This window comes from Colossoma macropomum, unplaced genomic scaffold, assembly GCF_904425465.1.
Source record: "Colossoma macropomum unplaced genomic scaffold, Colossoma_macropomum, whole genome shotgun sequence".
In the NCBI taxonomy this organism is placed as follows: Eukaryota; Metazoa; Chordata; class Actinopteri; order Characiformes; family Serrasalmidae; genus Colossoma; species Colossoma macropomum.
The window spans coordinates 43,799,704-43,823,430 of record NW_023494795.1 but is presented as its reverse complement, the minus strand read 5'-3'; the positions used below and the strand labels follow the sequence as shown (position 1 = coordinate 43,823,430).

At 42.4% G+C, this 23,727-nt stretch overlaps 1 protein-coding gene across 4 annotated transcripts; it reads right to left on the bottom strand.

Annotated features, from left to right (window-relative positions):
- Nucleotides 1–774: 774 nt before the first annotated feature.
- On the bottom strand, nucleotides 775–23,569 carry LOC118816015 (adenylate cyclase type 3-like). 4 transcript variants are annotated; one of them, XM_036582495.1, is made up of 20 exons: nucleotides 22,943–23,569; nucleotides 21,457–21,606; nucleotides 18,639–18,772; nucleotides 17,547–17,658; nucleotides 16,663–16,790; nucleotides 16,186–16,344; nucleotides 13,351–13,561; nucleotides 12,663–12,767; nucleotides 11,864–11,964; nucleotides 10,973–11,134; nucleotides 9,881–9,968; nucleotides 9,337–9,453; nucleotides 7,417–7,688; nucleotides 6,629–6,710; nucleotides 6,168–6,326; nucleotides 4,115–4,261; nucleotides 3,858–3,968; nucleotides 3,039–3,165; nucleotides 1,623–1,747; nucleotides 775–1,104 (listed from the first exon to the last, which is right to left on the bottom strand). In XM_036582495.1, the coding sequence occupies exons 1-20, from the start codon at nucleotides 23,567–23,569 to the stop codon at nucleotides 922–924; spliced, it is 3,300 nt and encodes a 1,099-aa protein (XP_036438388.1). In that variant the 3' UTR covers nucleotides 775–921. The 4 variants fall into 4 exon arrangements, with proteins under 4 accessions (XP_036438388.1, XP_036438390.1, XP_036438389.1 ...); XM_036582497.1 differs by having other exon boundaries at nucleotides 11,864–11,987; nucleotides 12,653–12,781; nucleotides 13,386–13,561; nucleotides 22,943–23,509; XM_036582496.1 differs by having other exon boundaries at nucleotides 6,629–6,738; nucleotides 7,430–7,688; nucleotides 11,864–11,987; ... (1 more) ...; nucleotides 13,395–13,561; nucleotides 22,943–23,509.
- Between the last annotated feature and the right edge of the window lie 158 nt (nucleotides 23,570–23,727).

The following is a 23,727-nucleotide window of genomic DNA, read 5'->3' as shown; positions in this document are numbered from 1 at the left end:
CTTGGTTGTATTTTTAGCCTATATCTCAGTAGCTAAGCTAGCAGTCAGGACTGGGCGACACCACAGGGATTCCCAATGGCTGTATGATGTATTAGCGTAATGTATGCTGGATATTGTTCTTAGAGATAAACAAAAACATGAAAATGATTTAAAATCGTGAATTCTGCGCTACACAATACTGCATAACACGGCAAACAACATATCAAACTGTAGTTATGAAGCAGGCAAGTGTCTTTGCATACACGCAGAAATATGTTTGTACATGATTTGAAGAGTGGATTTGTCATTGAACATCCCTGTGATGAAGGTTCATACAGACGCAGAGGTGGGTAGAGGAGCCTTAGTCAATACTCAAGTAAAAATATTAATCCTCTGGTAAAATAATGACACAAGTAAAAGTACAAATAAAACAACTTGAGTAAAAGTACTGAAGTATCAGGACAGAAAGCTACTTCATTTTTCTATTTTTTGGATTATTTTGGTCTTAAATAAAATGCTAAAGCTCTAGAATCCGACATGCCACCCATCACAAAGCAGTACAGGAGTTTCAACAGTAAAACAGAATGAAATTAAACACAAAAAAGGAGCGGATAGCTAAATATGCACAGCTAAAATGTGTCTGAGAAAAATGTAGACTCCTTTAATCACTAATGTACTTCAGTAGATGTGAAAGTGTGACAATTTGAAAATACTCAGCTGAGTACAAATCCATGACCATGTACCTGAGTAAATGTAACGAGTTACTACCCACCTCTGCACAGGTATAGGTAAAGGTTTAGGTGCCAGTGCAAAGCTGTTGTGAACATTAGACAGAGTCTCTAAACATTTCCAGAAAGTTCTACTCTTCTACAGCAGTTCTCTGTGTGTAAACGTTCTCGTGTGCGTTCCAGTCTCCTCCGTTTATGTACAGCGTCGACATCATCAGGACTTGTCCAGTATCTGGTTGGGGAGGCTGGGGAGGACCGTGTGGCCGTTAGGAACGGATTTGTCTTTTCCCTTCATGAAGTAAGTGAGCAGTTCTCCCTTCCCTTTCACGAAGATGGGGCCTCTCCTCACGAAGCGGAACCCGTACTCCCTCAGGATCTTATAGCAGTCCTCCACCACCTGAGGGCGCCACACGCTCACAGTTAAAAGCAAAGGAAGTTTCCACAACACATCCTCAACCGACTGTAACAGAAAACCCACAAAATACTTTTAAATCAGTGTTTACTCCCAAAGCAAGAGCCTGAGAAAATGGCCTGGGGTTCTGTATACAGGCTGACCAGCAGAGGGCGCCACAGTCAAGGTTAAATTACAGTCTCCACAGTAGAGAAGCTGATTCTTCCACACTGATTAACTGTGTTTTCACTGAACAGGACTGAGCTTTATTTACTGGAATGGATCAAAGTTGACAGTAGTGCACAGTTAGTTTAGTACCTACTAGTTTAGTTTAGAGCTTGAACTATTATAGAGTTAGTTAGGTAATAGATTTATTTTAGTGTTAGTTTAATACTTCAGTTAGTTTAGAATTAGTTTAGTATTAGAGTTAGATTAGTACTAGAGTTAGTTTAGAATTAGTGTAGTGTAAGTTTAGTAATTAAGTTTAGATTTTGTGTGTGTGTGTGTGTGTGTTTGTGTGTTACCTGTATATTACCCATAACTCCAGTGGACTCCATGCGGCTGGCCACATTAACTGTGTTCCCCCAGATATCATAGTGAGGCTTACGAGCTCCAATCACACCAGCTAACACTCCACCCATATTCAACCCTGACAACACACACACACACACACACACACACACACACACACAGCAGCACTGTATTCAAAAAGCAGTTCATATCTTATCAGCTGTTCAGAAGAACACAAGTTTGTACTTCATGCTGCTTCTCAGCCATCACATGGATTTATTACATTTAAGCAGCACTTAGTTTCATTTAATGATGTGTTGTTCAGATAAAGCAGATAGGAAGGAAGGATATATATATATATATATACATACGTACACACACACACACATATATATATATATATATATATATATATATATATATATGTATGTATGTGATCAATCACTATCCAACAAAAAACATGAAGCTGTTCCTTTTTCATTTTAAGATGAATGGACCAACAGAAATGCAGCAGAAGCGTAAACATACTCCTGTTAACTTACTCATTTACAATTTACTTTTTGCTTTAAAACTCAGTTCCAGAAAAGTTGGGACAAAAGGCAAAACAAAAAATAAAAATTGATTTGTAAATCCACATTGACCTGTATTTAAACGGAAGCAGTACAAAGACAAGATATGTAGTGTTTTATCTTATCAACTTCATTGACTTTTTGTAAACATACTGGCATTCTGAAACCGATGCCTGTAACACATTCCAAAACACAAATTCATGGGGAAAATTAACGACTAGAAAAATGTGAAATGTTTAGAAGACAAGGAGGAATCTGGAGAAATCTGTGTGTAAAAGACAAACCACAACTGCATGTCTCTGTAGACTGTACTCTGCACAGTGGAAGGCATATCAACAACATCCAGAAACGCTGCCGACTTCTTTGGGCTCAAGCTCATCTGAAATAGACTGATGTTCAGTGGAAATGTGTATTGTATTTTATACAATGGACCAATAGAAATGCTCCAGAATCACTTGGAACAAAACCTCTTTACTTTAACTTACAGTAAACGTTGACTTATGTAACAGAAGAACAGTAAAAAATTTGCTTTCAACTAAATCGGTTTGTGTTTTCAGTCAGCAAATGTTTATTAAGTGTCATTAAAAGGACAGATGATGTAACGCAGTAGTAAACATATGTGTTTTTGGAATGTGTTGTATGCAACGAATTTGGAATCAATGTATTTTTACACAAAAAACAATAAAGTTCACAAATTACAAGACCAAATATCATGTTTTTGCACAAGCATCAAATAAATTTAGGTCAAACAGAATTTACTAATCACTGCTTTTTGTTCTTATTAGCATTTCACACACTGTCCCAACACCACTACCTCAAACCTTTGGAACTGAGGTTTGTAAGATGATGTTTTTTTTTTACCAATGCGGAGCATGAAGTTGTTGAAGGACTGCTTGTTGAGGTTATTGAGGGTGACCTTCATGGCCAGAGCAAAATCAGCCAGATCAGCCAGATGCTGCCATCGTTCCATAAGACACTGATCCTCCTTCTGTTACACACAAACACAACACAGCATCATCCCTACAGTACAGGTACTGTCATAAACACTGAGTGTGTTCTACAGTTTCTCATTAGGCTGAATGAATAACCGACTCTAAATGTAGGTATTGTGATATAAACTGAGTCTGTTCTGCAGTTTCTCATTAGGCTGAATGAATAACCGACTCTAAATGTAGGTATTGTGATATAAACTGAGTCTGTTCTACAGTTTCTCATTAGGCTGAATGAATAACCGACTCTAAATGTAGGTATTGTGATATAAACTGAGTCTGTTCTGCAGTTTCTCATTAGGCTGAATGAATAACCGACTCTAAATGTAGGTATTGTGATATAAACTGAGTCTGTTCTACAGTTTCTCATTAGGCTGAATGAATAACCGACTCTAAATGTAGGTATTGTGATATAAACTGAGTCTGTTCTACAGTTTCTCATTAGGCTGAATGAATAACCGACTCTAAATGTAGGTATTGTGATATAAACTGAGTCTGTTCTGCAGTTTCTCATTAGGCTGAATGAATAACCGACTCTAAATGTAGGTATTGTGATATAAACTGAGTCAGTTCTACAGTTTCTCATTAGGCTGAATGAATAACCGACTCTAAATGTAGGTATTGTGATATAAACTGAGTCTGTTCTACAGTTTCTCATTAGGTTGAATGAATAACTCTCTCTCTCTCTCACTCTGCTGTATCCGTTGGTGTTGCTCTCCGGTGTGAGCCCCGATGCTGCCATGTAGGTACTGCCAATCGTTTTTATTTTGGTGATGCAGCGAAACTCCATCCGATCCAGCAGCTGCCCGGGGTCAAAGGTCAAAGAGAGGAACATACTTTTAGAAACATGCATGAATCAGTAACAGACAAATAAAGTATTGAAACAAAGAAAAAGGGGGGGAAGAGAGAGAGGGGTAGACAGAGAGGGGTAGAGAGAGGTGTACTGACAGTGTCGAAGTCGGAGATGATCTCGTTGAGGATCCTCAGACACTCCAGGCCGCCGTTGTTGATGCTCTCCTCGGTGTAGAAATCAGAGAAGTTTGGGATCGAAGCGAACATCACGCCGATTTCATCATAGGACTGACTGTACAGCTCCTAACACACACACACACACACACACACACACACACACACACACACACACGTACAGACACACACACACACACACACACACACACACACACGAACAGACACACACACACACACACACACACGTACAGACACACACACACACACACACACACACACACACACACACGTACAGACACACACACACACACACGAACAGACACACACACACACACAGACACACACACAGACACACGCACACACACACGTACAGACACACACACACACAAACAGACACACACACACACACACACACACACGAACAGACACACACACACGCACAGACACAAACAGACACACACACACACACACGAACAGACACACACACACACACAGACACACGCACAGACACAAACAGACACACACACACATGCACACAAATACACACACAGACACGAACAGACACACGCACACACACACACACACACACACAAACAGACACACGGACATACACACACACAGACACACACACACACACGCACACAAACAGACACACACACACACACACACACACACACGCACACAAACAGACACACACACACACACACAGACAAAGACACACACACAGACACAGACAGACACACACACACACACACACGTACAGACACACACACACATGTACAGACACACACACACACACACACGTACAGACACACACACACACACACGTACAGACACACACACACATGTACAGACACACACACACACATACAGACAAATAAACAAAAATTCTTCAGCATTTCTGCATCATTAAGTTGTGAAGATGTAAACACAGTCAGAGTGGTTTGGTGTGAAATGCTCTGTTTTAGAGAAACTCACTCAGCTAAAGTCAGCCAGAGTTAACTTCAGGTAACAGGTTAGCGTTAGCAGTGCGCAGAGTTAGTTAGCGGTAGCAGCGCAGAGTTAGTTAGCGGTAGCAGCGCAGAGTTAGTCAGCGGTAGCAGCGCACAGAGTTAGTCAGCGGTAGCAGCGCAGAGTTAGTCAGCGGTAGCAGCGCAGAGTTAGTTAGCGGTAGCAGCGCACAGAGTTAGTTAGCGGTAGCAGCGCAGAGTTAGTCAGCAGTAGCAGCGCAGAGTTAGTCAGCGGTAGCAGCGCACAGAGTTAGTTAGCGGTAGCAGCGCAGAGTTAGTTAGCGGTAGCAGCGCGCAGAGTTAGTTAGCGGTAGCAGCGCGCAGAGTTAGTCAGCAGTAGCAGCGCAGAGTTAGTTAGCGGTAGCAGCGCAGAGTTAGTCAGCGGTAGCAGCGCACAGAGTTAGTCAGCAGTAGCAGCGCAGAGTTAGTTAGCGGTAGCAGCGCACAGAGTTAGTCAGCGGTAGCAGCACAGAGTTAGTCAGCAGTAGCAGCGCGCAGAGTTAGTCAGCGGTAGCAGCGCAGAGTTAGTCGGCGCTAGCAACGCAGAGTTAGTCGGCGGTAGCAGCGCAGAGTTAGTCGGTGGTAGCAGCGCACAGAGTCAGTCGGCGGTAGCAGCGCGCAGAGTTAGCCGGCGTTAGCAGCACAGAGTTAGTCAGTGGTAGCAGCGCAGAGTTAGTCGGCGGTAGCAGCGCACAGAGTTAGTCGGCGGTAGCAGCGCAGAGTTAGTCGGCGGTAGCAGCGCAGAGAGTTAGTCGGCGGTAGCAGCGCAGAGTTAGTCGGCGGTAGCAGCGCGCAGAGTTAGTCGGCGGTAGCAGCGCGCAGAGTTAGCCGGCGGTAGCAGCGCGCAGAGTTAGTTAGCGGTAGCAGTGCGCATCTTGTTTTGCACCAATGCTATAAAGCATTAACATTGCAACATTTTTGGCAATATTGCCTATGTTACATTTCTCTTTCACTCTCTCTCTTTATTCTCTCTCTCTCTCTCTCTCTCTCTCTCTCTGTCTCTATCTCTCTCTCTCTCTCACCTCGTCCCTTTTCTTGGAGCCGAGAAAGTGTTTGGCGACGTGCTCAGGCAGGATGTTGGTGACCAGAGCCTCGTTATTCGTCCTCATCTCGAACACTCGCTCCTTCTGATCATGAACTTCAATCTTCCACAGAAACAGCTTACGGGACTGTCTCTCCACCTGAGAGAGAGAGCATAAAGAGAGAGAGAGAGAGAGAGAGAGAATGAAGATAGAGAGAGAGATAGAAAGTGAGAGAAAGAGAGAGAGTAAAAAGAGAGAGGGTCTCTAAGCTGTTCTCTCTACTTGATATTATCGGTTAATATGATTTTGCAGTGATGACATCATCATAAATCAGTATAAGTTTTGGAGGCAACAACAATCGAGTCTTTTAAATAATACAATATGATGAACCGTTAATGTTAAACCGCTCAGTTAGAGAATGTGAACTGCAGGAGGAGCTGAGAGTGCTCAGTGTGACGTACGTGCCGAGCGAAGTGGTAGAAACTCATCATCATCACGATGATCATCACCGTCATCAGATATTTAGTGGGAACCACAGAATGCCTGCAGATAAACACACACCAGTATTGATCAGTATCAATATTCATACATCATTTGTAATACACCACAGGAAGTGTAGGGGGCGATATGGCTTCTACTGTTTCATTTAAAAAGCCTCTATAATGTTCACATGATCAACACAGTCACTTTGACAGACTGTAATACACTACAGGAAGCGTAGGGGGCGATATGGCTTCTACTGTTTCATTTAAAAAGCCTCTATAATGTTCATATGATCCACACAGTCACTTTGACAGACTGTAATACACTACAGGAAGCGTAGGGGGCGATATGGCTTCTACTGTTTCATTTAAAAAGCCTCTATAATGTTCATATGATCAACACAGTCACTCTGACAGACTGTAATACACTACAGGAAGTTTAGGGGGCGATATGGCTTCTACTGTTTCATTTAAAAAGCTCTATAATGTTCATATGATCCACACAGTCACTCTGACAGACTGTAATACACTACAGGAAGTTTAGGGGGCGATATGGCTTCTACTGTTTCATTTAAAAAAGCCTCTATAATGTTCATATGATTCACACAGTCACTCTGACAGACTGTAATACACTACAGGAAGTGTAGGGGGCGATATGGCTTCTACTGTTTCATTTCTAAATGCTCTATAATTTTCTGACGATAATTGTTCGTTGCAGTCGTGTCGTATATTGAGTGAGATAAAGTTTTGGACATAGCACAGCTCACCGGTACTCCAGGTAGCGTATGAGGTCATAAATGTCATAAATGTCCCTCCAGCTGTAGAGGTCCACGGCGGTGGTGGCCACGGTAACCAGCAGCATGAGGGCGAGTTTGACCAGGTGGCTGACCTGCACCAGCATGGTGGTGGCCACCAGAGAGAGCACGGCGATGTAACTGTAGTGTTTGGGGTTTTCGGCGCAGCCGCCGTCACCCAGAGACTCCAGAGTCAAACCTGCAGTGGAGTTCAGCACCAGCAGGGGGGGCTGCACACAACTCAGCTACACACAGCACACAGACACATTATATTACAATAGACCAACAACTTCTGAGTAATTGTATAGTATTAAAAATAATAATAGAAAATAATAATAATATTAACCCAATTATTATAAACTAGGCACCAGAAAGCATTTTTTGATGTTTTATTCAGTATTTCAAGTGTTTTTTAACTTAAATTTGCATTCATTTTTTGTGAACTTATCTGCCTCATGTTTTGATGACACTATGCATAGTAATTGTGTAAATATGTATCAGTGTGAAAGCGATGATATAGCAGCATTCTCAAATGTGATGCGCAATGATATTACAATCAGTATCAGCTGATAATTGCTTAAAGGAGAATTTCACCAGTTTTATAAATTTTCTGCATAATTGACTGGTTAAGATGTAAACACAGTGGTTCAGAGTGGTTTGGTGTGAAACGCTCTGTTCTAGATAAACTTACCGAGTCAGAACTGTTCACAGTGGTGGTGATAGGAACCAGACGTCCACCTCTAAAAGCTCCCTCACAGAAAGTTCCTACATGAAATGGTTATGAATGCACTGCCTGATGACTGAGACACTGTTTTATGATAGTTTGGAGAACTTAAACTCCATTCATGGTGGAGGGATACATGCAGGGCACTGTGAGGCAAAATAGTCCCCAAAGAAAACTTATTATTTCAGGTTTTCCACTATTTTCCATCATCAACATTCCATATAAACTCAGAAGACTCGTGTAGGTTCACTGGTGGTTCTGGATAGTAAATAAAATGTCTATCTGTGTTGTAGTCATGGTGACCCCTGGTTCCTATCACCATCACTGTAAAGACATCTTTGCAACCATTTCACACCAAAACTCACTTTGTTTACATCTCAACTAAGGGTGGGCAATATGGCATCAATATAACATCACAATACTTGACGATATTTTCACCATCACAATATCTACCACAGTATTTAGATTTCCTGAGGTTTGTTAAGTTGGACTAAATAGTCTTTGAGATGAAACATGTAGTTGATCAGTTTTCTTTAACATGATTTTCACAATATTCTCAGAAAAGCATATTGTGGCATGCTGCCAAAATATCGTCATATTGCACACTGAACCTCTCTGACACTGAATTATGCAGATATTTGAAAAGGTGGTGGAATTCCCCTTTACAAGTGTCATAAAATACTTATTTACCCACAAATATGAGCCGAACTAGAGTTTTACAGTGATGTTATCAGCTTTTCAGTTGTTAAACTGTATGTTTTCTCTGTCTGTAATGAAATGTAACAAACACCTAAATAGCGGTAGTGCATATCACTGCTGTCGTTTTTCATTTTTCAGTTTTTGTCATAATTTGAAAATGCCTGCTGCCCTTTACATTGTGTGTAAATTTTATGATGAATGGACCAAAAGAAACGACCCAAAATGACTTGGAAAAACGTCTGGTTCCATTGACTTACATTAAAAGTAAAGTAATTTTTTCCTTCTCCTGTAAAGTTACAAGGTTTTGCCACTGTAACATCTATGACAATTCAATTATTGTTATCAGCCGATATTCAATATTTAAACACATGGATTGGGATGGAGCTGGATCTTTGGGATCAGGACATCTCTAACACAGACCAGGAGAAATAAAAATCAGAAAGAAAACGAGAGAAAAGAAAACGACTCACCATGTCCGCCACCTCAGCCATGGCCAGGACAAAGATGGCTGCCATTGCCCAGGTGTTCCGAGCCCAGCGGGTGCGATCGATCCACAGAGAGAACGACACCAGCTTCTTCGAGAACAGCTAACAACAAAAATCATCATTATTACCAAAGATGTATTTATTATTTAGGTATCTCGTTTACTTATTTATGTAATACTATCACTACTGAACCCATAAAATGGACAAAATTCAAGCTTCAGTCAGGCTACTGCTGTGTTTAGCTATGCTAATGTTCTTTAGCCCATGTTTATAGGTAACAGTGTTTCATACGGAGTCAGAAACCACACAATTGAAACCACAGTGTCTCTATTAGAGACACTGAACACCTCCACATGCTGTGAGGCTATGATTTATGCAGTTAGCACCATGCTAATTCACATGCTAACAAGCTTATTTGTGCCAAAACAAGGAAACTTCAGACACTAAGTCTTGAGGTCAAGGGGGAAAACGGTAAATTAGTGCTGAACAGTTCCTTTAGCTCATCATTGTTGCTGTAGCTTTGCCGCACCCGTGGGAAGATGACCGCCAGTGAGCAGATGGTGAGGATCAGGAGCAGCACCTCGCCGACCACCAGCGTTACATAATTCACTGTCAGCCTATCAGAAACATGAGTAGAAGAAAATCAGCCAATCAAATGCAGGCACATTCAAATGATTTCAGAATATCTGTAGTCACAAGCTTACAGCATCATTTCCGGTTATGATTATCTCTGGGATCTATTGTGTAGATGTTGTGTAGATGGTTCATATATGTTGTGTAGAGGTTGCGTAGATGTTGTGTAGATGTTGCATCGATGTTGCCTAGGTGTTGTGTAGATGTTGCATACAGGTTGTGTGGATGTTTTGGAGATGTTGTGTAGAGGTTGCGTAGGTGTGGCATAGATGTTGCACAAATGCTGCATAGATGTGTAGATATTGCATAGAGGTTGTGTAGATGTTCCATAGATATTCTGGAGCTGTTATGCAGATGTTGCACTGATGTTACATAGGTGTTGAGTAGGTATTGCATAGGTGTTGCCTAGATGTTCTGTAGATGTACTGTATGTGTTGCGTAGATGTTGTGAAGGTGTTGCGTAGATATGTAAGTGTTGCATAGGTGTTGCATAGCTGTTGCGTAGATGTTGTGTAGATGTTATTTAGGTGTTGTTTACATGTTGCGTAGAGGTTGTGTAGATGTTGCATAGATGCTGCGTAGAAGCTGTGTAGATGTTACAAAGATGTTGCATAGGTGTGGCATAGATGTTGCGTAGATGCTGCATAGATGTTGCGTAGATGTTGTATAGATATTGCATAGAAGTTGCGTAGCTGTTGTGTAGGTTTTGCATAGATGTTGTGTAGAGATTGTGTAGGTATTGCATAGAGGTTGTGTAGATTTTCTGGAGATGTTGTGTAGATGTTGCCCAGATGTAGCATAGGTGTTGAGTGGATGTTGCATAGATGTTCTGTAGATATTCTTTATGTGTTAGGCTTTGTGTGTGTGTTGTGCAAGTGTTGTGTAGACATTGTGTAGGTGTTGTGTAGATGTTGTGTAGGTGTTGTGTAGATGTTGTGTAGGTGTTGTGTAGATGTTGCATAGGCGTTGCGTAGGTGTTGTCACTCACTGTGGGTCTATGAGCGTCTCCATGGCAGACGTAAAGAACAGAACCACGCAGCTGCAGCTGAACGCCACTCCAGTCTGCCTCTCTTTCTCCAGCGAGTAACGCGACTCTAACTCAGAATCCAGAAACTGCAGAGAGAGAACCGCCGTTCTTTTCTCCTTCAGCCTGCGGGGGTGAAATTAGTTATTTAGACAAAACATCTCAAATTTGACCTTTGTTTATCATAAAAATAAACAATTTTAAATAGAATTTTATATTATGACTTGCACAAACAGTGAAGGCAGTAATAACTCTGTGTGTGTTTGTGTGTGTTTATGTTTTTGTGTGTGTGTGTGTGTATGTGTGTGTGTGTGTTTGCGTGTGTGTGTGTGTTGTGTGTGTGTGTGTCTGTGTGTGTGTGTGTTTGCGTGTGTGTTGTGTGTGTGTATGCGTGTGTATGTGTGTGTGTGTGTTTGTGTGTGTGTGTGTTTGTGTGTGTGTGTGTCTGTTTGTGTGTGTGTTTGTGTGTGTATGTGTGTGTGTGTGTGTGTCTGTGTGTGTGTGTGTGTGTGTGTGTGTATGTGTGTGTGTGTGTTTGTGTGTGTGTGTCTGTGTGTGTATATGTGTGTGTGCGTGTGTGTGTGTGTCTGTGTGTGTGTGTGTGTGTGTGTGTGTGTGTGTGTCTGTGTGTGTGTGTGTGTGTGTGTATGTGTGTGCGTGTGTGTGTGTGTGTCTGTGTGTGTGTATGTGTGTGTCTGTGTGTGTGTGTGTGTGTGTGTGTATGTGTGTGTGCGTGTGTGTGTGTGTGTCTGTGTGTGTGTGTGTGTGTGTATGTGTGTGTGTGTGTGTTTGTGTGTCTGTGTGTGTGTGTGTGTGTGTGTGTGTGTGTGTGTGTGTCTGTGTGTGTGTGCTCACATTTCCTCCGTCTCTCTCTCCACCAGAGCTTTAGTCAGCAGTCTGTTCAGCTCCTGCTCATTCTCCATCCCTCCATCAGCCAGTCCGGCCAGTCGCAGCCTCTGAAACGCGGTCAGCACAGCCGCAGGTCATTTTCGCCGAATTCAGGTTTAGGAAAACCAGCACAGACCAGTGCGGCTCATCACCAGCAGAACCAGCATATCACTGCTGTCGGAACAAAACCTCTCATCTCCAAACCGGTAACTTTACAGGAGAAGGAAAAAACCTACTTCACTTTTAATGTAAGTCAATGGAACCAGGGTTTGTACCAAGTCATTTTGGGACGTTACTTTTGCTCCATTCCTCATGAAATTTACGTACAATGTAAAGATTAAAAGGTATTTTCAAACTATGCCAAAAACTGAAAAACGACAAAAATGGAGATACGAGGTTTTGTTCCGACAGCAGTGATATGTTGTGTTTTGATGCTGGTTTGCTGGTCAGCTGTAATGGACATTCATATGCCAGTCACTTTTTGCTGATGTGCTGTTCAAAATAATGTGTTTTTCTGCCTTTGCTGGGTCATTTCTTGACTTTCTCTCATCACAGACAGCCAAAGCACTGCTGAGTGAACTTCATGTTGCCGATCAAACCGGCGGCAGCGCGGCTGTGACGTCATCAGAAAAAGTATCGGTTGGTCTGCTTATCATAAAACGTTCACACAGCGTAAAGAAGAGCAGCTCAAATGATGTAAAATAAAAGACAGAAATAGAAATAGAAGTTCAGAAGTAGGTCAGCAGTGAGGTGAGTGACCTCTGACCTGGGCTTCGGCATCCTCTGTCTCTGCGGTGATGCTGCGGACCGAACACACACTGCCGTTAGTCTCTGTGGTAGCAACAAGGAGAGGAGAACCCCTACTGACCACCTGAGAGAGAGAGAGAGAGAGAGAGAGAGAGAGAGAGAGAGAGAGAGAGAGAGAAGGAAATGGGAGAGAGAGGGGAAGAGAGAAGAGAGAGGGATTGAGAGAGAAAAAGAGGAGAGAGAGGGAGAGAAAGACAGAGGAGAAAGGAAGAGAAGAGAGATGGAGAGAAGGAGGAGTGAGAGAGTAGAAAAAAAGAAACAAAAGAAGGAGAAAAGAACGAAAGAAAGAGAGAAAACAAAAGAAAGCAGAGAAAAGAAAGACAAAAATAGCAGAGAAAAAAGAAAGATAAGAAAGAGAAAAGAAAGAAAGCAAGAGAGAATGAAAGAGAGCAGAGAAAAAAGAAAAGAAAGAGAAAAGAGAGAGAGCAGAAAAAAAGAAAAGAAAGAGAGAGAGAGAGACAGCAGAAAAAATAAAGAAAGAGAAAAAAAAGAAATAAAGAGAGAGGGAGAGAGAGAGAGTGAGAGTGAGAGACAAAGAGAGAGAGAGTGAGAGAGAGAGAGAGAGAGAGAGAGAGAGGGTGCTTTATATTCTGCTTTATAGAAGAGTCTGTATTCTTTCCACAGATGGACTGTTTTATTGTACTCACGGTTTCATTCGTGACCCTGCCCGCTCCATTCGGGGCCCCGCCCACTCCGTTTGGGACTCCATCCCCGATGCTGGTTTCCGTGGGAACGAGCACCAGGTAGGTGTCGATGCCTTTCTCCATCAGGTACTCGCAGCGCTCTCCTCCGTTTCCCGGCTCCAGCTGAAACTCGCCGTGCAGACATTCCATCGTACTCTGGGAGATGTGGACCCGCCTGCACACGGTCATCACACGGAGCAGAGTGGACGGGTTAATACAACACACACACAAGATACATTCACCTACAGAGAAAACGCGGATCCTCACAACCACCTGGGAGACCTGGTAGCCCCCAAAACTGCCCCCATCAGATAAACAGCACTTAAAGCTTTCATCTCTGAGAGAGAGGAGAAAATCAAGCTGATCAGATCTGAAAACATCCACAGGTGTTTCTGTCCATCCTTCCACTGTGAGAAGACGACTCAGCGCTGTGGGTCTGAAAGGATGTGTAGCTGTCAAGAAGAACCTCACTGAGGAATTCTGGGTAATTTTCAAATATTTTTTCCTGCTATTTTCCTGACTCTCGTCCTCAATAACCATTTTGTCTGAATGTGAAATAAACGCTGTCTGACTTTTTATCACTTTCTGTGATAAATTCAAACATTTTACAGTAAATGAGAATTTTGTTCTTACTTTCAATCATTTTTCAAAAAATCTAACATCATATTTACATTTCAGGACTGAAGCCAATTTTAGCAATAAAACATCATCCAAAGTTACCAGCAGACGTGAGTACACTCTGAAATAGATGGTTCTTTAAGAGTGCTTCGGTAAAGAATATGGTTCTATATAGAACCACAAACACTCAGCGAACCCTTTGCATGATTGTAGTCCTTTAGTAAAGAATATGGTTATATGTGGAACACAAACACTCAGGGAACCCTCTGCATGATTAAAGTCCTTCAGTAAAGAATATGGTTCTATATAGAACCACAAACACTCAGCGAACCCTTTGCATGATTGTAGTCCTTTAGTAAAGAATATGGTTATATGTGGAACACAAACACTCAGGGAACCCTCTGCATGATTAAAGTCCTTCAGTAAAGAATATGGTTCTATATAGAACCACAAACACTCAGCGAACCCTTTGCATGATTGTAGTCCTTTAGTAAAGAATATGGTTATATGTGGAACACAAACACTCAGGGAACCCTCTGCATGATTAAAGTCCTTCAGTAAAGAATATGGTTCTATGTAGAACCGCAAACACTCAGAGAACCCTCTGCATGATTAAAGTCCTTCAGTAAAGAATATGGTTTTATATAGAACCACACTCAGAGAACCCTTTGCACGATTAAAGTCCTTCAGTAAAGAATATGGTTTTATATAGAACCACACTCAGAGAACCCTTTGCATGATTAAAGTCCTTCAGTAAAGAATATGGTTCTATATAGAACCACACTCAGAAAACCCTCTGCATGATTAAAGTCCTTCAGTAAAGAATATGGTTCTATATAGAACCACACTCAGAAAACCCTCTACATGATTAAAGTCCTTTAGTAAAGAATATGGTTCTATATAGAACCACACTCAGAAAACCCTCTACATGATTAAAGTCCTTTAGTAAAGAATATGGTTCTATATAGAACCACAAACACTCAGAGAACCCTTTGCATGATTAAAGTCCTTTAGTAAAGAATATGGTTCTATATAGAACCACACTCAGAGAACCCTTTGCATGATTAAAGTCCTTTAGTAAAGAGTATGGTTTTATATAGAACCACAAACACTTAGAGAACCCTTTGCATGATTAAAGTCTTTTAGTAAAGAATATGGTTCTATATAGAACCACAAACACTTAGAGAACCCTTTGCATGATTAAAGTCCTTTAGTAAAGAGTGTGGTTTTATATAGAACCACAAACACTCAGAGAACCCTTTGCATGATTAAAGTCTTTTAGTAAAGAATATGGTTCTATATAGAACCACACTCAGAAAACCCTCTGCATGATTAAAGTCCTTTTGTAAAGAATATGGTTCTATATAGAACCACAAACACTCAGAGAACCCTTTGCAGGATTAAAGAGCCCTTCAGATGGATGGAGAATGTGCTGTACATTAACAATATGGTTCTATAATAGCACCAAAAAGCGTTCTTCTTATTGTTACGATGTCAATCTTGTAGCAATGTAAGAATGCTTTTTGGTGCTATCTAGAACCCTTTTCAAAAAGGTTCTATATAAAACCATCTACGGCACATTCTCCATCAATCTGAAGAACGTTTCACAATTTTTAAATGTTTTGTATTTTTTGCTGAAAAGTTACAAAGCAGCGCTTTTTGAACAGGAAAAAGAAGCTCAGAGTTATTATTATTAAATATTTGTATTGAATGTTAGTTTTTACAACAGATTACAATTAAAACTGAATGAGAGATATAATGAAAAATATAAAAATGTTTAGAAATCATTTTTCTGTTTTTTTTTTTTAATTGTATGTTCTTCCTTTGTTTTACTCTGCTAATGCACGGCATCCCCATATTTGGACAGTTTACAACTTTTTAATAAACTTTTTACATGTAAAATGTACGATTTTTATGAAAATTCATAGGATTTTTAATGTGAATCTGAGTAATAAAAATGATTTTTAAAAAATCTGAAAACAATTTCTACTAATTTATGCATGAAAGTACATTGGAATTGTGCAACACGAGTCCAATGTATATATATATATATATGACAGTTGATTTGAAAGGGTTAAACGAAGTCAGCCACGTTACTTGATTTAAATTAAAACAATTCTTTTTCACAGTGCAGTAAAAATTTGGACATGCAGGTCTGAATATCGTGAAAGTGCCGCTGACCCCGGGATGCCGCCGGACTCCATCTTGTTGGCCACGGTGACGTCGGTGGACCAGACGTCGAACTGCCAGCGCTTCTGTCCCAGAACTCCGCCCAGAACGGTCCCCGTGTGCACGCCCACGCGCATGTCCACTCCCGTCTTCGTCTTCTCTCGGACGTACCTGAGCAGAGGTGAGCACAGGTCAGTCTGAGCCTGACATACTGACCCCTGGAGGAGGTTAATAACTGAAATTGGCTTCTAATGCTTATTTTCAGCGCCACCTTAAACAGTCAGCTTTTTTCATTCTGAATGTAACAGCTGTGCCATTTAAGGTGGAACAGAAAATGGCCAGTTTCAGCTTCAAGCAACTTACATTTTTGTTTTTTCATTGAAAAATTCCCTGCTAATACACCTGGAACCTGGCAGGTTATTGAATAAAAAATCAAGCAACTATGCAAAATTTGACAAAGGAGCCATGAATAATTTTAGGTTAACTCACGAGATGGCCTTCACCATGGCCAGGCCCATCATGATGGAGCAGGCCGCGTGGTCCTCCCGGTAATCAGGTAGCCCACAGATGCAGTAATAACAATCCCCCAGAATCTTTATCCTCAGCTGGTGATATTGCTGCACAAACACACGAAGGTTAGGCCTGTTCTGTACAGTTCTCTCTCACTTCTCAGCTCCATTTAGGACATTTGTGTCACTTTATGTACCAAAAAGTTGTCATAACCACATTGCTTCAATAGGAATGGGAATGACTAAACTGCTATAGGCTGAATGGGTGGAGCTAAACTGCTGTAGCTGAATGGTGGAGCTAAACTGCTGTAGCTGAATGGTGGGGCTAAACTGCTGTTGCTGAATGGGTGGGGCTAAACCGCTGTAGCTGAATGGTGGAGCTAAACCGCTGTAGCTGAATGGTGGGGCTAAACCGCTGTAGCTGAATGGTGGAGCTAAACCGCTGTAGCTGAATGGTGGAGCTAAACCGCTGTAGCTGAATGGTGGAGCTAAACCGCTGTAGCTGAATGGTGGAGCTAAACCGCTGTAGCTGAATGGTGGAGCTAAACCGCTGTAGCTGAATGGTGGGGCTAAACTGGTGTAGCTGAATGGTGGGGCTAAACTGCTGTAGCTGAATGGTGGGGCTAAACTGGTGTAGCTGAATGGTGGGGCTAAACTGCTGTTGCTGAATGGGTGGGGCTAAACCGCTGTAGCTGAATGGTGGAGCTAAACCGCTGTAGCTGAATGGTGGAGCTAAACCGCTGTAGCTGAATGGTGGAGCTAAACTGCTGTAGGCTGAATGGGTGGGGCTAAACTGCCAGAGGCTGAATGGGTGAGTCTAGCTCAATGTGTGTATGTGTGATTGTGTTTATGCGAGCGTCTTACTGCTGCCAGCTTGTCGAAGCGGGCGAAGAGTTCGTTGAGCAGTTTGACGAGTTCCTGAGCGCTGCAGGCCGACGAAAGCTGAGTGAAGCCGACAATATCAGCAAACAGGATACTGCAAACACAGAGGAATAATCGTTGTGTTTTCGTTATCTTAGAATGAGCCCTTCATATCTACAGAGTGAACGGCTCCTCTTCAGTAGAGGCCGCCGCTATGTTTCTACAGTAGCTCAGAACGGACAAACCAAACTCTGGCTCTAGAGGGCGCCTTTCACGCTTTTACACTGAAGCAGCAGGTTGAATTTGGTAGTGCTGCAGCTCCGGTTGGAGGACGGAGAAAGAAGAAGAATCAGTGGCTGCTGCCGGTGCTGACTGAGCATTTTGTGTTGTGAGAAGTTTGTGAACCCAAATTAAGACGAACGGAGGATCAGAATTATTATTATGCACGAGAAAAAGTGAGGGAGGGTGAATCCTCACCGTCAAAGAAGAGAAAACATGATCCGGACAGACGACGACAGAAAACCTGACAGCCACCACAGGTTCTACTACACGCTTGGAAAGGGAGGGGTGAAGGAGGGGGCTTCAGCTGGGTGCAACCTGCAACCTCACCACTAGATGCCACTAAATCTTACTCACTGCAACTGGTTTTCCTAGTTTATCAGTTCGACCCAGGCTGCCGATGGGTTAAACCAGTTTGGAAAAGGTTCTATATAAAACCTTGAACACTCCAAGGACCATTTAATCATCTTTGCATGGTGAAATGGTTCTGTATTGCACCAAAAATTGTTACAAGCTTGACATCGTAATTACAGCAGAAACCTTTTAGGTGCTATATAGAAACAATATGCAACACATTCTCCATCAATCTGAAGAATCATTTCACCATGTAAAGGACCATTTAAGCATGTAAAGATGGTTACATGGTCCTTTGAGTGTTCATAGGTCTGTAAAAACCAGTGTATTTACTAAAGAAACGTTGAAGGACCTTTTTTAAAGAATGTAGGGGGAATATTTAATAGAAACGATCCAAAGACGTTTTGTTCAGACAGCGATGCTGAACAAACACACGTTAATACACACATGCGTGTGCGTTACCTGACGTTCTCATGTCTGTACATGTACATGGTGTTGAACTGCTGAGCTTCTGATTTCTGATTGGCTTCTTTCTTCATTCCCTGCAGCATCTCATCAGCTATGTGCTTCGGCAAGATGGACAACAACAGCTCTTCCTAAACACACACACACACACACACATACACACACACACACACACACACACACACACACACATAAATATTAATGTTTTCCAGCTTGAAAATTACTATGAAGCCATAAACACATTAAACCGATTAAAACCATTAATAAGTAGTTCTACAGTTACAGACTGTAGTCCATCTGTTTCTCTGATACTCTGTTACCCTGTTCTTCAGTGGTCAGGACCCCCATGGACCCCCACAGAGCAGGTACTATTTGGGTGGTGGATCATTCTCAGCACTGCAGTAACACTGACGTGGTGGTGGTGGTGTGTTTAGTGTGTGTTGTGCTGGTACGAGTAGATCAGACACAGCAGTGCTGCTGGACTTTTTAAACACCTCAGTGTCGCTGCTGGACTGAGAATAGTCCACCAACCAAAAATATCCAGCCAACAGCGTCCTGTGGGCAGCGTCCTGTGACCACTGATGAAGGACTAGAGGATGACCAACACAAACTGTGCAGCAGCAGATGAGCTATTGTCTCTCACTTGACATCTGCAAGGTGGACTGACAAGGTAGGAGTGTCTAATAGAGTGGACAGTGAGTGGACACAGCGTTTAAAAACTCCAGCAGCACTGCTGTGACTGATCCACTCGCATCAGTGCAACACACACTAACACACCACCACCACGTCAGCGTAGATGAGTGGACGAAGAGTGTGGATACAAGGAGGTGGACTTGAAAGTAGAAGATCTTGAATAAAACTGTACATCAGGAATGAAGTTCTTCAAGGGGAAAGAGAGAGAGAGAGAGAGAGAGAGAGAGAGAGAGAATAGAGGGAGAAACAAGGAGAGAGAGAGGGAATATGTGTATACAAAGAGAGAGAGAGAAGAAAAAGAGAGAGACAGAGTGAGAGATAAAGAGAGACAGAATAAGAGAGAGAGAGAGAGAGGAGGAAAGGAGAGGGAAAGAGAGGCAGAGAGAGAGAGAGCAGGAGATGGAGGGATGTAGGGTTTGTCTCCAGAGCTTCGTTGCCGTGGTGACGTGAAGCGGTCGGCTGCGCTCCGATTGGTCGTCCGCATGCGTTTCCCAGCAGCCCCGGCTTCTCCTGCGGCATTCTGGGAGTTTTCAAGGCTCCAGAGCATCAGAGAGACGCAGAGGAAAAAAAAGGAATAACAGCAAGGAGGAGTGGAGCGAGGGATGAGGGCTATAATGGGGGTCCCAAGGGGACGCAGTTTCACTGTGTGTGTGTGATGGATCATCAGGAGATAAATGAGGACACAGTTTACTAAACACAGTAATGGGGGGTAAACACTGCACCGCGCTGCTGTTCACAACAACGAGACCAACTAAACAGCTAATTAAGAATAATGAAATAATGCTGTAGAGAATTAAAGCGATAGTTCAGTGTCAAATACACACAATTCCCCCTTTCGCCCAGTAAACTAGCAGTGGGGAACAGGCTTTACAGCCCATACACGGACATTTACAAGAACAGGGTCCCCTGTATGTGGGAAAAACATTACAAAATGATAAACATGTGAGCCAAAAGTAAAAGGAACTCCAAACCGGATATTCTGTTTATATCCCTAATTTCACTGCCCCCATTTTCTCTTGCAATGGGCTAATCCCCACAGGGGCGCTAGCAGAGACTCAGCATTGAGAACCAGATTAAAAACATTCGTTTATAAAGCAAACATGTTTATTAAGATGCACAGTTGTTGTTACTGAGCAGATATAAATTCTTAGCAAAAAAAAATTGTTTTCAACAAGCAGTTTGGCCTGGTTGAGATGGGAAGCCAGCAAAACAAGTCAACCAAGCTGGCCAACCAGCACGACCAACATGACCAAGCTGGTAAACTGCATGACCAACATGACCCAGCTGGTCAACCAGCACCACCAAAATGGCCAAGCATGTCAACCAGCACAACCAACACAACCAAGCCGGTCAACACCATGACCAACATGACCAACCAACCTGGTCAACACCACAACCAACTCGACCAAGCTGGTCAACCAGCACAACTAACACCACCAGGTTGGTCAACCAGCACAACCAACACAACCAAGCTGGTCAACCAGCACCACCAAAATGGCCAAGCTGGTCAACCAGCACAACTAACACAACCAGGTTGGTCAACCAGCACAACCAACACTACCAAGCTGGTCAACCAGCACCACCAAAATGGCCAAGCTGGTCAACCAGCAGAACCAACATGACCAAGCTGGTGAACCAGCACAACCAGCATGACCAAGCATGTCAACCAGCACAACCAACACAACCAAGCTGGTCAACACCAAGACCAACATGACCAAGCTGGTCAATACCATGACCAACATGACCAAGCTGGTCAACCGCATGACCAACATGACCAAGCTGGTCAACCAGCACCACCAAAATGGCCAAGCTGGTCAACCAGCAGGACCAACACGACCAAGCTGGTCAACACCAAGACCAACACGACCAAGCTCAAGTCAAACAAAGTTTCTCAAGTGAAAAACGTATGATCACATGTTCTCTGTTCAGGTTCTAACATGCCACATGTGATCACACACTGTGATTATTCACACTATGCTACTTGTGATCACATGTTTTAGACACATGCAGTGTGAACTATATGTGATGTTATTCAAATTACTCGAATAACAATTAAAATAATCAATAAATTAATGGACTGTTTCTGTAATCAATAATGACGGCCCTTAAGACGACAGTGTACCTGTTCCTGGCTCTGCTCCTCCAGCGTCAGTCGGACCTCCAGCGACTGTTTGGCCTCCAGGAACGCCGTCCGGTATTTACGGTCAGCCATGAAATATGACATCACACCCACCACCATGGCGCCCAAATACAGCATCATATTCGCAACAAGCTGCACACACACACACACACACACACACAAACATACACACACACACACACACACACACACAAACATACACACACACACACACACATACACACACACACACACACACACACAAACATACACACACACGGACACAGACAAATATCAGTAAACGTTGCTGTGTATCAGAGTGTACACATGTACAGCTGTATGCAAAAGTTGTTTTTATATAGCAAATATTAATGCACAGTTACTTTATTAGTGATAGACCTAAAAATAATCGAAAATCATTTTGTGTGAACATTTTGGACACATCTTTCAGTTGTTAAGACTCAGAACTTAATTAACTCCTTAGGCCTTAATTGACTTGTTAGACCTGAATTAACTTGTTAGACCTTAATTGACTTTTTATGACAGACTAGTGCAGGTTGTTGTCATGAGGACAGAGTCTTCAAACCTTGTGCCAACACTCAACAACTATGAGCTCCTCTGAGAAGCTGAGGATAAAGCTGAAAATAAAGAGAATTGAAGCCTGTGAAGCAGTTAATGACTATAAAGAGACATCAAAACACAGCTCCCAATTTCCACTGTCCGAAATGTCATTAGGAAATGGCAGTTAAGGGGAACTGTGTAAGTGAAGGCAAGATCTGGATCTCTCAGATACATCCGCTCACACGCTGAACAGAAGGCAAAGCAAAACCCCCATAAGACTGCAAAGGACCTGCAGGAAGGTTTAGCTAACAGCGTTGTTCTACATGATCTGTACCTTATAATATATATATATATATATATATATATATATATATATATATATATATATATATATTATTTATTAATTATTTAAAATCTAATTAAGCCCTTGCAATGAACAGTCTGCATGACATTTTTTGTAAAAATCATATAAGCATGGTGTGGCATTGTTTAATGCCCTGTATTTAAAATAAAGGGGCACTAAAACATAAACAGAGCATAGTTTGTCTTTTTCATGTAAAAGGTTGTACAAAATAAAATACAAAATAAAATAACTGATAATCAAAAACAGACTAGAATTGTTAATCAATTTTTTTGTTTGTTTTTTTTTGTTTAAGCCAGTTTTTTGGAAAAAAAACATTTTGCTTGTAAAATCAACACTTCATTAGAATACATGCACATAAACACAAATACAGTAAAATACATATTGTTTAAAAAGCAGGTGATATCTTGTGAGCTAGTTTAAAAAACAAAGCATCACATGAATTTATTAAACTCCATCAGCACATCAGATGTCATTTAATGAAGTATTGATTAGATAAAGCAGGCCTTGAATGAAAACTATAAATTGTATTAGGCACGAGGAGCAGTTTGGAACTGGTGACTTTACCTGTCTGATCAGCATCTGCAGGTTGTCCTGCCGCCGCTGCGCCACCACGATCCCGAGCAGCACCGTGTGCGTGACGCACGACAGCGCCCCCAGCAGGACAACGTGCGGCAGTGGCATGGGCAGCGTCAGGAAGAAGGAAAACGTGAAGAACGTCTGCCAGCCTACCGAATCTCCGGGCTCGTAAACACCCACGAAATTCAGTCCCAGGTAGCACAGCACGTGAATCGTGATCAGCAGCCACGCGATGTACGGCACGACCTTCCGAATGACCTTGTCCGGCAGTTTGCCTGACCTCAAGAGGCCATAAAACGCGCTGTCCAGTGCTAGCCCGATCGCAGCCGCTAACACCGTGGCTAGCTTGTCGGGGGAATAAAGCACTGCGGCCATGACGATGACGTAGCAGTTGAACAGCACGGCGGAAACCAGCAGCGCCAGCAGCGTCTCCTGCCTCTGCCGCAGAAAATACGTCTGGTAGACTCTCTCGAGGGAGGCCGGAGAGAAGGTCAGGCGCAGGAACGAAGGGAGGAATGAGAAACGTCCAGAACTTCGCAGACTCATCCTGTGTGTTTGTCCCTTCATCCCTGTAGACTCGGGGATGGTCACCACACAGTCTGGCTGTTGGGACATCTTTTTTGCTGCCTTCACTCACTCAGACTGACCTGTTTTCCACTTTGTAGTCAGAAATATACGTGGCTAATTCGCTGGCCTGACGGATTTTGGTATCTTCCTAACATTTTCTTGTGATTACGATGAAGTATTTGTGTTGAAGTGCTTTGTATTCAGAA

What these genes read in the sequence shown, in the direction of transcription:
- LOC118816015 (XM_036582495.1), bottom strand. Translation starts at nt 23,569, where the DNA reads ATGTCCCAACAGCCAGACTGTGTGGTGACCATCCCCGAGTCTACAGGG. An exon ending in TGCAGATGCTGATCAGACAG is followed by an intron (nt 21,607 to 22,942) that starts GTAAAGTCACCA and finishes GTGTGTGTGCAG; the next exon opens with CTTGTTGCGAATATGATGCT. An exon ending in CAACTTCATGCTCCGCATTG is followed by an intron (nt 1,748 to 3,038) that starts GTAAAAAAAAAA and finishes GTGTGTTGTCAG; the next exon opens with GGTTGAATATGGGTGGAGTG.